Genomic DNA, 13,398 nt, shown 5'->3' with positions numbered 1-13,398 from the left:
AACATCACCCAGTTTCCTTCCCTTGGAAGATCCTTTTTAAAGTTTTCAATTATTTATATTCTCTTCTTTTTAATATAAATTGATATATCCGGACTGCAGATCTGGCTTCTTTCCTGCGGAGGGAGGAAGCCCCAGCTCCTGCCTGCTTTTAGAGCCATGCCTGCACAGTGTTAAAATGCTGCTGCTCTTTGCAAAGGATGGCAGGAGCCACATGGGTGTATCTTAGGATATTCTTCAGCAGTTTAGAGAAAAAAATGTGTGGTAATAGCTGTGTTGTTGGGGCTTTTTTTGTTGCTTCTTGGCCAATGAGAATCGAGGCAGGCATCATACCAACAACACAAGGTTTAATAACTTCCTGAAGGGCAAAAAGGACAGGTCAGCTTTTCAGAAGACAGTCCTCTTAAAGAGAGAGAAGGCACCCCAAGTGAGAAAACCGGCTGCTTCTCTGAGTCAGTAAATGCAGAGGAATGAAAAAGCTTCCCCTTTTATTTCTTCAGAGGAAAGAAAGAAGTGTGGTCATTGTTATATTTTTCAGTTGCTTTTATTTTCCTTTCACACTATTAATAGTGAAACCTTTGCACAAGGCAGTCTGGAGCCCTAGTCTTACATTGTGTGAAAACAGACAGCAGCCCTTGCCTTATTTTTCTGCTCATGGCAAACAGTCTCCAACCAGGGCTGCAGCATTTTGTGCTTGTGGAGGAGTGTTGGGGCAGGGGAGGAGGCTGCATGGAATATCGCAGGAGCGCTTAGGAAGTCTGTCTATTTTGGATATTTAACTAAAGGCAGATAATAGGAATCGGGGGAATGGGGTGGAAGCTTAATGTGGCAGAGCTGTTTGCTAAATCATGCTTAATGCCTCGTCTGTAGCTTGAGATAACATTTCTTCATTCTTCCTCTCCCTCTCCAGCTCGACCCTCTTCCAGAAAAGGTTCTCCAGCAGAGAGCAAATGCTAATGCGGTGCATTCAATGGAGAAAGTGATTGAGATACACAGTGAGTAAAGCCCATTCACAGAGCTGGTTCCCTGCTGGGCTGCCCTTAGGAGGGTACCCATTCCAATTCTTCATTGTCCTGGCAGCTCTCTGTTCAACCTCAGACCACTGCATACCCTCACCCTACTTTGTGGATTGTCACTGCATTGTGGACTGGATTTAAGCAACCACCAACTGGTCTTACTGTACACTCAGTAATTTATTGAGTGATGCACAGGGTTAAAAGTCAGTTCAAGGAGGTGGTTTGGCTCTTGAGAGAGGACTGTATCAGTGCTCTTTTCTGCAGAGCCCGCTGCTTGGCTGGCACAAGTTGAAGCTGTTAAGTGCAGAAGTTTGTGTTCAGGAAGGCGAAGCAAGCTGGGAGGCACCCTGGTCATTGAGCAGGTTGTTCTGGTCTCACTGGGGGAATTAGTATTAAAGCCAGTGCAGTAAAACCTTTAAAATCACTGTAGAGGACAGACTGTCCTACACTTCAGCGTGGGTGCTTATATCTTCAGATGCAATTCAAGTATCTCTGACTAACACAAGTCTCATCATGCATTGTTGCATTCGTTAGTGAAGAGTGGATAGGGATGAAAGAACATTGCATGAAACTGCTAATATTGTGGGTTTATTTAGTTGAGATTAAAATCATTGTGGTTAAAGGTTTCCTGGGGATATTCTTGAGGAATGGAGTGAAAAGAGTCTGAATAACATGGAAATCCCACTGTGCTAGGTCTTGACATCTTCCCACTTCAAACACTTGTGGTGTAGAACTGGAGGGAGGCTAGTCTCCTCTTTATAGGAATAAAGTAGAGCTTAAAAAAGGCCAAATGATTTCCCCCCCCTCAGAAGTGCCCGGTAGCTTTAGAAATCTCAATTCCATTTCCAGCAGCCACTCTGCTGACTCAAAATGCTCAGCAGCGATGTGACACCTTGAGTCAACTAGTGGCATTTCTTTCTTTTTCCATTAAACTGAGCAAAGCAACTCGGAAGAGGGGTTTTAAGTAAGACCGTCAGGTCACCTTTCTTCCGTAGCCAAAGGAGAAGAGCTTCTTTCATTGCAAGCCAGTGATTCAGCCCTGATTTGACATCCTGGTTGTCTTTGGGGGAGAGAACTGGTTCATTTTTGTAGATGCTTTATTAAAGCATGTTTTCCCCTACAAAACATCTCTCAGCCCAGGAGAGCTGTTATGTCTCCATTCTTCCTGTGTGATTCCAGCTGTGGAAATCTGTTACTTTAGCCTCCCTCCTCCATTTTTAGTTCTTTTTTATGAACAAGGGTTTTACCCCTTATAAACAGGGAATACCTTGGTTATCCTGCTGCACAGTTTTCTGCTGAAATATGTCCTGCTGATGGTATGCTTGCCTACATAACAAAACAAGACAAACATTTATTCAAAACATAGGTCTTCAAGACACAGCAGAATTGCAGCACCATTGATTAATATGTGGCAAGAAGTAGGAGTTATGGCAGTTCTTGGATGTTGCTTTTGATATTGTGTAGAAAATAAATTGGATTTTTCTGCACAGAGAGCAGAGCAGCCTCTCTCACAAGCAGCCTACTTGACCATAAGGGTCAGCGATGATCTCCTGCTGTATCAGAGCTCGTGACAGAGAGCTGTGAGCAAGAGAGAGGAATCCGTCTCATCACTTACCAAGCCTGGAAGGTTCCAAGGGGTTTCCCTTGGCTGTGCCCCTAGAAGTTCCCTCCATACCCAGGAGCCTCATGGCAGGCCTGGAAGTGGCAGCAAGTATGGCTTAAGACTGCGTTTTGGGTGAGCCTGGTGTGTCCTCCCCAGTCAGTTCTCAGCTATCTATCACTGGGCATAGGAAGGTTGGTTGGGTGGAGCTGTAAGCAGCCTGACCTATGAATGGCAGCCCTGCCCACAGCTGAAGGTTGGAACTGGGTGATCCCATTAAGGTTCCTCCCAACCCATGCATTCTGTGATTCTTTGAACAGGTGACTTGACCCATCCTGATGCAGGGGACCTAACTGCTGCTTTTCTCACCTCTCCCCAGGCAAGTATTGGCATTCACTCCAGCGTTACGCCTCCACAGTGGGCTATTCCCTGGTTGAGGCACAGAAGTGTGAGAACGAAGAGGCTGAGACAGTGACAGCCATGGCATCTCTGTCGGTAGGCGTGAAGCCAGCTGAGAAGCGGTGAGTTGCTTTTGTCATCACGGGTGGCCTTGGGGGCAGCCTGCTGGGTTAATCTTCGCCTTTTACCCATTGCACATGCATTCACCCATCTCCTTCCTTTCGTGCATTCTCTAAAGACCTGGGCTGCAAGAGAAGTTCACTTGCATGAGCCCCGGATGTTACCTTAGTGTTGTGCACACATTGCCTGATCCCTGTGCTCCAGTCAGAGCAGAATGTGTTTTTGGACCATGAGAGGAAATAAATTTTTCTGCAAAAATTTCAGAGTTGCACAGTGGAAGCACTTTGTTTGAAAAAAACCTTTTTGGAGGCAAATTTTAATTCTAGGTGAGCCAGCTGAGCAAAATTACCTGCAGGGAAGGTGATAGGAACATAAGGTGTGAGATTTAGCGCTACGAATTATCCGGCTCTCGTGCTCAACCATCTTTTCTCTCCTCCCTCTTCCCTCCCTGCCTGGCTGTGAAATTGCTCAGACCCGATGATGAACCGATGGAAGAGGAACCTCCCCTGTAGCATTCATCTTCGAGCTGGAGTTCTCCTGTTTGTTTGTCTTCGTCTTGAAGCTCTGCCAAGAAGCTTTCTCTTGTTACTCCTGCGTCCTGTCATGGTTTTTTCCAGAATACAGAAGGACAACCAGGTGTAAAGCAAAGCAACCGAAAAATCTCTCCATATCTATACGCGTCTACAGTATATATTTGCTGAAAATGAAAAATGCTGGTGAAGAGCAGTAAAGGACTGACAATGCTGGGCACTCTTCCTCTGATCCTCACCGGGAGTGGAAAGGGGAACGACGCCCGTGAAGTCTTTGGCAGAGTTGCCAAAAAGTCAAAGATTCAACAACACACGTGAAAATAAAACAAACAGACCTTAACGTGAAACTGGTGCTTACAATTTGATTACCCACAATTCAGCAATCTCCGCTTGAACCACTTTGACCCATCTTGTAGTTTCATTTCTTGGATTTTTTAAATGGCTCTTGCCTGCCTGTGAGTCAACGACGCTATTGTCGAAACCAGAACAATGTGAGATGGTGTATTTTTAATGGGGAGGGACAGGGAAAGAGGACTAGTCTTACATCTAAAGGAAAGGGAAAGAGAGGGGGAAACGCAGAAAAGGAAACGGTAGCCCAGATGGAGTCGGCTTTATTGTCTCCAAAGCCATCTGAAGATGAGTTTGTGCCTTTTTTTTTTTAATTGATGGATATGGTGCAGCTGGATTTTTGAAGTTTGAGGAACAATGCCTTAAGTAAAAAAAAAAAAAAAAACACAAAAAAGAACAAAAACAAAAAAACACACACAAAAAAAAGAAAACGCAGCAGTTCATGAATATTTTTCCTCTGGTTGGAAAGCCAAGAACTGCCATCAGGAAGGAAGACTTTTTGGCTTGTGCTGGCATGATGGTGGGAAGCAGGCATCAGCTGAACAGAGCGTCTCCAAAAACTGTCTACAAGTTTGGATTTGTTTTGTTTTCTTTCATTGCTGTTTCAAAAAAAAAAAAAACAAAAAAAAAAACAAAAAAAAAAAAAGAAAAAAATTAAGGTAGTTGCCAAGAAAGTGGCAAATACTGTTGGGTCTTTGAAATTCAACCATTTTTAAAATCAAATTTTCAAACGTTTTCTCTCTTCTACATTATCTAGTAATTGAACTTATCAATTTGGTTGTTGAAGCATGTATTAGACACAAATGCAGGTTTAAGACTGGAATGCTTTTTATTAAAAGCAACTAGCATGAGATATTGCTTAAATTGTTAGGTATAAATATATATATGTGTATAATGTATATTCCAAATGTATTCCAAGCTTAGAAACCGGATTCCTATGAATTATTGATAAAATATTTATAATGCATTTATAGAAAAATATATGTAATAAATGCATACTATAACAGTAGCCATTGAAAGTTCCCTAGGGACAGATTTGTGAATTGGAATGTCGAGGTGCTTTTGGAAAAGGATCCAGGTAGAAACTTGAGGACTTTCGGACAACAGGTTGGAAAGTTTTCAGATTGCCAACACGTTAGCCACTGGGCAACTACCCTAAACATTTGTATTTTAATTTAAGGTTTTTAGTTACGATCCTTTTCTAAAAAAAAAGAAAAAAAAAGAAGAAAAAAAAAAAAAAGAATGAGTTTTTTATAGCAAAGACTATGAATTTGCTGTTGATTTTTATATCGATATTTCACAAAACCCTACAGAAGCCTTGTTTGTGTGAATCTGACATTTGTTTTCTATTTGGCAGGTTTTGTTTCCGAATGGCAATAGTGTCCAAACCTTTCTCCTCCCATTTTTTTTTCTTGCTTGTACATTATTTTCTTTCTTTTTCTTTCTTTCCTCCCTTCCTCCCCCCCCCCTTTCCCCTCCCCCTTTAAGTCTTTTGTACAGTGAGCAGCTTTCTGCAGGCGTAAGGAATTGTTGCAGATTGTCAGAGTTTATTTTTGGAAAGCGTGCGTTTACCGAGGAGGAGGGAATGCAATGAGCTCTTTTGTATAATACCGCCGACTGTATATTTCCTCAGTTCTGTTATAGTAGCTCTGTAAAGAAAATAAGGAGTTTTCTTACCTTCGACATAGTAGTATTACAATGGGTGACGTATTTATCCTCCATGTGGATTGTAGTGAGGATTCCACGCGGCTTTAGTAGCTATCATACGGAAAGCTTGTCAGACACTCGTGGGACAGCTGGCATCTTCTCTCTCATGCACACGGACACGCAGACACGCACACACACACACACCCCACATACTCTTCCCCTCTCCCCTTCTTTCTGAAGAAGTTGCAACTCGAGCTGCCTGAAGAACTGTTTCCTGAGCGATTTCTCCAAGCCGAGCTGGAACGCGGCCCCGGGAGCAGCCCCTCATCCCTGGCTCAAGGAAGAGGCGAGCAGCTTAGAGGAGACCAGATTGGCGAGTGTACCTTCTTGCAGCAGCGTAGGATAGCACAGATCCCTCGTCTGAACAACCAAGGGTAGATTTTTCTTTTATTCTGTTCTTAGGAGAACCAACGGGGTCATTTCTAGTAACTTCTTTTCCAGTTCTTGAAGGGGCTGTTTTCATTCCGTTCAAGACTCGCTTGTGGAAGGAATTTGAAGCATACCATACGTGTGAGCAAATGCAAGAGGCTTTTGTTTTTTGTTTCTCGGTTTATAATGCAGTTGAAAAACCAGACACTACTGTATTTGAGTTTTGCAGACCCAAGTACGTTTTTAAGTCACAAATAGCTTTGGTCACTAGGACCATCCTCGGCGCGTTCTGCACGCAGCCTTTCCCGTGTGGACGCACGGCGTGCCCACAGGCGCTGTTTTTTCCAATGACCACTTTGCTGCTGTGATCTAAACTCAACCCGGCCGCAGGATCTGGTGACTGACTTTCCATTTTCCTTTGGCCGTTTCTGAGCTGTGGGCAGTGACCACGTTTACATGAGCATTTCTGTTGTCAGATCTTCCTGGCGGTTTTGTATTTCCACTCTCCGTTGGGGCGAACCTTTTTGCGCTCCTGAGAGCCGGCCGTGCTGGGCTGGTTTCTTACAAAACCGGCCTCCCATGGCTTTCAGGATGCCACGTTTGTTTCTTGCCATCATTTCTCTGAGCCTGCCCAAGGAGAGAAGGGCTTCCCGAGGCTCCGGAGCTCGTCTCCTCCCCATCCCAGCCCACGTGGATCCGCTTCCAAGCTGTGCCCGTGGCCCAGGCCAGCTCTGGGCAGCACAGTGGAGGAGGAGCCCTTGTTTTGAGGCATTTTTCCCTTTTTGAGCCTACAGCTTCTTCCTTTCGGGTGCCAGTGTCACGGCACGGCCCCGCCGGCATGGCTGGCAGTACACGAGTAACCATTTGTTTTTTACTTTCGATACGGAACATTCCTTTTTTATTAGTCTCGGTCATGTATTCATTCCATTCTTCCTTTTGTAAACTTTTTGGGCCCACGTCTTTTATGGGCATTGATATATATAAATATATATATAAATATATATGAATATATTTTTTTAAGTTTCCTACACTTTGAGGTTGCATGGTCTGTAAGGTTGGCATGTCTTTATATTGTATACAGATTTTGCACGCCAAACTTGGCAGCTTTGAAAACGGAGGAAAAAAAAAAAAAAAAGAAAAAAGAAAAAAAGAAAAAAAAAAAAAAGCTGCGTTGGTTTTTTGGTTTTGTTTTGTTTTTCCTTCTTTTGTTGTTTTTTTTTTGTTTTTTCCTGTTGTTTTTTTCCTCTCGTGGCATTTGCGGAGACTGAGGTTGGGACGTTTTTGTCACACGCACGCACCCGCACCCACACACACACACACACACGCAAAGGAAGGAGAGTGGGAAACGTTTGTCACGTCTCAGTGAACTTAAGAGATCGTGCTTTTTGTTGTTAAGAAAGAGTTAAAAAGGACTACTTAAACATTTCTCATTTTAAGAAGAAGAAAAAGACGTTTATCTAGCACTTGTGACTTACCAATAATAGAGTTTATTGTATTTATGTGGAAACAGTGTTTTTAGGGAAGCTACGCAGAACACACAAAGTTAACTGCCTGTGTCATTACTATTCTTTTTTTTTAATTTGGTTGGGTATTTTATTTTGATTTCTTGGCTGGGTGGGGAGGTCGGATGCAACCCTTTGTCAACACACGCAGTCATTAATTCTGAGGTGATGAATGACGAGGACTTTAAGGAGTTAACTCTGCAGCACAGCTGTGTTAACTTTTTTACAATTACTTTTACATGCTGTCTTGCTAGGTTTCACTTTAAGCAGTCGTGTACTGTGCAACACTGTGGTTTAAAACAAGACTTTACATTGAAAGGAAAATCATGTTTCTTCATTGTCACGAAGTTGAGCTCGTTCTCAGCTCATCTTCACTTTGTCTTTGATATTGATGAAAAAGTATCCTATTGAAAGAAAATAAATTAACACTTTTCTGTGCTCCATAGTGGAGGCGCTATTTTCCAATTTATGAGGATGACAAACTTATATATATAATATATATATAAAAGTGGGGGGAGGGGTTGAAACATTATTCACCCGAGAGCTTATTACAGATATGTAGTATCAAAAAGTTGTAACTATATTATATTCTACTTTATACCTATACATGCTCAGTATGACGTCACCATTGGTAGCAGCTACCGGTTTACGCTGTAATTTAGACACAATTTCACTCTTATTGTATGGACCCTTCTTTAAGTGATGGTAGCATTCTTTGTGCTAAATTTTCTGATGGTCCTTTGTTTTACTTGATGGAGTTGGAATATTTTTCTCACTCTTGTTTTTGCTTGTTTTTTTTTTTTTTTATTTTTTTATTTTTCCTCTTTTCTCTCTTTTTGGTTTCGTGGGGTTTTTTGTTGTTGTTGTTGTTGGTTTCTTTTTTTTTTTGTTTTGTTTTGTTTTTTTTTAACTGGCCAATGGTGTCTTTCTCTGACAGTACCGACTTCAATTTCAACTTTATTAGGAGTCCAGTATTTTGTACCACATTATGACAACTTGTTATTCTTGTGGTGTAAATAAAAAGAAAAAGTTAATTATAGTAACACCTTTGTTTCTGTGCCTGATCTTTTTTCTCATCCGATGCTTTCGGGTTTGTGTCGTGTTTGACATCATAACAGGCTGCCCGGAGAGCCGGTGCCCCATCCCTGGAGATGCTCAGGGCCCAGGTTGGATGGGGCCCTGGGCAGCCTGAGCTGGTGGGAGGCAGCCAGTCCACAGCAGGGGGGTTAGAAATTGATGGGCTTTAAGGCACCTTTTAACCCAGACCATTCTGTGATGTTTGATCTGCCCACATCCAGGTGTATACCATGATATCCATGCAAAGAGAATTGCTGCAGCTTCTGCCCAGTCTCCTTTCTGTTTCCAGCCATCTGCATGCAGAGTCTGTAAGAAGAAAAAAAGATCTCTGTGAAAGCTGCAGTGCATCCATGCAGTCCCACAGCACATTTTCAGGGTCGTGGCACGTCCCATTCACTCACTGCAAATGAAACCACAGGTGTGTCGTCCTTTGGGAGAGAGGAGCTGACGAGGGCTGGCTTTTGGGAGTGGCTCCACTCTCAAGAGGATCCTGTCTTGGAGGACTTGAATGCATGGAGCAGGCGGGTTGGAGCTTGAAGATCCTTGAGGCCCCTTCCAACCCAAGCCATGTTATGATTCTGTGATTCCTTCATGGGTTTCCCCAGGAGCAGGGCTGAGGATCTCAGTGCGTGCAGCAGACTCACCCTTTTTTCTTTCTTTTAGCCTCTGTCTTTTTCTTCTTGTGTCTGGAGCTCTCTGAACCATTCAAAATCCTGTTTCCCCACTCATCAGCAGAAGCATCATCTGACCTCAAGGCAAGCTGCACTTCAGACCGTGCATTTCATACTTTCATTGTTGGGATCATTTTCATTCTCCTGGATGGAGAAGACAAGTCCCTGGGGCTCCTGCTTGAGCTGAGGCTCGTTTACATCTGCAGAGTGGAGAGATCCATCATGTGCAAACTGCTGCAGAACAAGCCTGATGCCATCTGCCCTGGAGGGCAGCCCTCAGAACAGCGTTCCAGAGTTCACAGCAAGGTGGGAAGGGCCTCAGGAGCTGCAGATTGCCACCATGGGGTGATCTGGCCCTGGGGCTGAGGGCTGGAGATGGCAGAGTGAAGCATGCTCAGATACATCTTCAGTATGGGTGCAGCATGCTCATCAGAAGCTGTTAATGTTTTAAGAAGCCCCAGGTCTCGTTCTGCAAAGCCAGATGTGCATTTTGGGCTCTCATAAATGCCCACTGCTGAGTGATGGGCTTGAGACCCAACAAGCTGGGATGGTGGAGGGAGGATTCTTAGAAGGGTCAGGTTTGGAGTTTTGGAGGACAGTCTGTGACAGTGCCTCCTTTGGTGTCTATGGGACCAGCAGCACCTGATTATCTTTAAAGGAGGAAGAGGAAGTCAAGACTGTGCTTTAAATAAAGGTCCCCTCAAGGATCATCAGGTTTCAGCACCCCACTGCAAGCTGGGTTGCCAACCACTAGATATGTTCTAATAACTGAGTGAGAGATAAAAGGGAAACCTCCATAGGTTGTGAGGAAGCCACTGTCTGCCCTGTTTTGCAACAGCAAACTTTGCACAAACAGTGCCTGCTGAGAATATATTCATATTTCATGGCTGTGCAAATAAAGCCTCTCCCAGGCTGTGCTAATGAAAAGTTTCAGCAGAGAAGAAGCAAGTCCAGAAGAACTAATTACGGGCTTTGAGAAAAAAAAGCAATCATCTCTGTATTTTGTGGGGACTCGCTGGGTTTGTCTGTGGGATTTCTCTTTGGTGGTTATAAGGATAGGTGAGGAGTCTCTTTTCACAGGTGACAGGAAATGGGATGTGAAAAAGATGGCCTCGAGTTGCATTGGGGAGGTTTAGGTTGCATGTTAGACTTTCTTTGTGGAGAGAGTGGTCAGGGATTGGAAGGGGCTGCTCAGAGAGGTGATGGGAGACTTTGATGTATTTGAGAGATGTGGTTGTGGCACCAAGAGCCATAGGACTCAGTAAGTCAATTTGATAGTTGGACTTCTGATCTTAAAGGACACAGACCCTAAATGACTGCTCTATGGCTCTGTGTAGAAATCTGGGAAGCCACCTGGGGGTGATGGCACACTGCCTAGGCATCTTCCATATGTGCAAGGAGAGCAGCTCTGGAGCATGTGCTGAAGCCACAATTTCTGCTCCTTGTGGTCTCCATTCTGCTAAGTTGCTGTTCATGAAAGGAAAGGTTTAGAATCTGCAAATTCAATGTATGTTAAAGGAAAAATAACCTTTTATTTTATTTGGGAGGATCTGGGGATGCATGTACAGACAGCACAGTGCATTTGTCTTTGTGTCAAGGCAGAATTATCAAACGGTCAGCAGTTACAGAAGGGCTGCGGGAGCAAGAGACCTGTTTCCCATTAAATAAGGCAGAGAACGGGGAGCAATTCCCGTGTTTTAAAGCGGATTAAATATCTAGAGTCCTTGAGAAAGCTTTCCAAATTTCACTCTTCAATTACGTGTTTTAGTTTGACGGAGAAGAAAAACAAAATCCCTCCTTCCCCACTGCACAGAGCAATTTCTGCAATCCTCCCAATCCCCGTGAATAACGCAGCCAGCTCAGCTTAGCAGCTGCCCGTCAGTAGGCTCGGCAGGAATCCGTGTGGATCTGGGGGCTGCTTACAAACCAGGTGGGTCCCAGCGCTGAGGAGGGTCCCTGCCTATCCCCCCTGCCCAGTAGGCCTTGGTGCATCCCAAGCCCACCAGTAACCCTGCCAAGTCTGAGGAGTCCTGGGCTGATATTGCTGCAGCCAAGAGGAGAAGCCTTGCAGCCTCCATCCCTTTCCGTCCCAGGTTCCGCTGGGGACATCTGCAGGTCCCCAACCCCACGCCTGGGGGATGCAGCATGGGAGGATGCTCACAAGGCTGCTGGATGTCTGTGAGCACAAACCACAGCGTGGCTTCCCATGGCTGGAACCCAACAAGGGCGGTTTGGTTTCCTCTGCACTGATTGATGATGGCTTCTAATAGGTTGATATACTTTTCCCATTTTATGCGACGGTTGATGCTTAGCATGTGGTTGGTGAAATGGCTCTGTGTTCAGTGCTGTAACAAATTGCCTTGGCCAGGTTTATCTGCTGGGCTTCATTAGGGACCTCTGGTGCGCCAGATTCTGGGGGTGCTGAAAATGAGACTTGAATTGAGTTATTCCTTGTGGGTTGCAGGCTAATTCTTCTTTCATCTAAAGCCTTTTCATATTTCACCTCTCTCCCCCTTATCTGTGACGGGTAATTTGATTTGCACTGTTATTTCAAAACAATTCCTTTTGGTTCCCTTTATGAGTTGAGAAAGGCAGGGCTTAAGGACTTAAGCATCACAAGGCTGCTTCCAAACTCTGTTCTGAAGGGGCCTGGGAGGACGCCGGGGGGGGAGGAAGAGCGATGCAGCAGTGCAGCAAAGTGTCTGCAGAGTCCATTAGGATTCCTCCAAAGTGCATCCCAGCCTTGCTCCAAGGGCTGGCACGATGGATCACACCACAGTGTGCCAAAGCTCCTGTTCTGAAGGATCCCGGCTCAGCACGCTGGTGCTGCTGCTCTTTTTAGCAATTTATTCCTGGTGCAGCGCCATGAAACTCCTCTAGCCGAACCATGTCAGCAGTTGTTTCTGCAGGGAGAAATATAACATGCAGCCACGGGGATTCGTGGCTCACAGCCTCCCACTCGCCTGAAAACACTGAGCCATGATTACATTCTAGAATCCAGAGCAGCTTGCTTCCCCAGTTCATCAGCAGGGCGGGCAGCAGGTACCCGCGCAGCACTGCAAGGAGCCAGCCCTGCCAGAGGGACATCCCAGTGGCACTGGCATGAGATCAAGGGTCAATGGAGAGGCTGAACAAATCCCACGCCAAAACCCCGAGGGCCATCTTGTCAGGGTGGAGGTGCCAGAAAGAAGTCCCTGAGAACAAAAGACCTCCCAGAAGCAGGTGGACTTCTTGCCTAGAATCCCAGATTTATGGCAGATGCCCAAAAGATGGCAAGCTCTGTGTCATCTGCGGAACAAGAGGTGAGGGTCGGAATTGCTCATGGTGTTGGTGTCTACGAGACACCTCTTAGAGATGTCCTTGAAAGAGAGTTTTCTCCTTTCCCCTTATCCCACTGCAGGACTGGTTTTCTGTGTTTCCCTCTCCCCATCTGAAGGAATTCTTGTCTGCCTCTTCCTCAGTTCTTGGACCTTGGGGAACTGGAGCTTCATGGCAGAGCAGCTCAGACAAAGGTCAAAAGGAGGAGATGAGAAAGAAATTACTGTGAAAATATGCTCTGAAAAATGTATTGGCTTGCAATGCTCCATGGAAGTTCTCAAAGCAAGAAAATCCTAATTGAGAAACTTAAAAATATTCTCCCAGTCTTTTTTTTCCCAGGCAAAATAACAAAAATATGTTAACCCGACCAGTATTTGGTTGGTTGGTGGTTGGTTGGTTGCTGGAAAAGTCCTCTGATTGCCTCTGAAGAGGTTCTCTGATTGCCTCTCAAGCCATCTGTGCGCTTGGGCAGCCTCCCCCTGGCCCTGCTGGGCAGCTGATGGTTCACGTGCTTTTCACATTTTTAGCTGATTTTTTTTTTTTTTTTTTCCAGACAACTTGGATTTCACTTGAAATCTGTCTGGCAGGACCTGGCCTCCAGCCTGCTTGGAACTGAGGCCCGTGGAGATTAATGACATGGAAAATGAGGAACGCTGACTGTAAAGCTCTGAAATTGTGGGAAAAGGCAGCTTACAGCCAGGCTTCGGTGAGGAGGTGTGTGACTTGGTCTGGGATGGTGTTTGG

General features: G+C 44.9%; 1 protein-coding gene and 1 pseudogene across 9 annotated transcripts in view; both read left to right on the top strand.

Moving 5' to 3' along the window:
* The window catches only part of HDAC4 (histone deacetylase 4), a 214,088-nt gene extending 209,764 nt beyond the window's left edge, over positions 1–4,324 (top strand). For all 9 annotated transcript variants that reach the window (XM_048953284.1, XM_048953285.1, XM_048953287.1 and 6 more), the window contains 3 exons: positions 908–992; positions 2,993–3,134; positions 3,605–4,324. In XM_048953284.1, coding sequence (XP_048809241.1) covers positions 908–992; positions 2,993–3,134; positions 3,605–3,644 — 267 coding nt within the window. In that variant the 3' untranslated portion in view covers positions 3,645–4,324. The remainder of the gene's footprint in view (positions 1–907; positions 993–2,992; positions 3,135–3,604) is intronic.
* Positions 4,325–4,415: 91 nt separating this feature from the next.
* Positions 4,416–8,899, top strand: LOC125696687 (uncharacterized; annotated as a pseudogene).
* The last annotated feature ends 4,499 nt before the right edge of the window (positions 8,900–13,398 follow it).

Source organism: Lagopus muta, chromosome 8 (assembly GCF_023343835.1).
Source record: "Lagopus muta isolate bLagMut1 chromosome 8, bLagMut1 primary, whole genome shotgun sequence".
In the NCBI taxonomy this organism is placed as follows: domain Eukaryota; kingdom Metazoa; phylum Chordata; class Aves; order Galliformes; family Phasianidae; genus Lagopus; species Lagopus muta.
The sequence above is the reverse complement of the archived record's forward strand: the minus strand, read 5'-3'. Positions and strand labels throughout refer to the sequence as shown.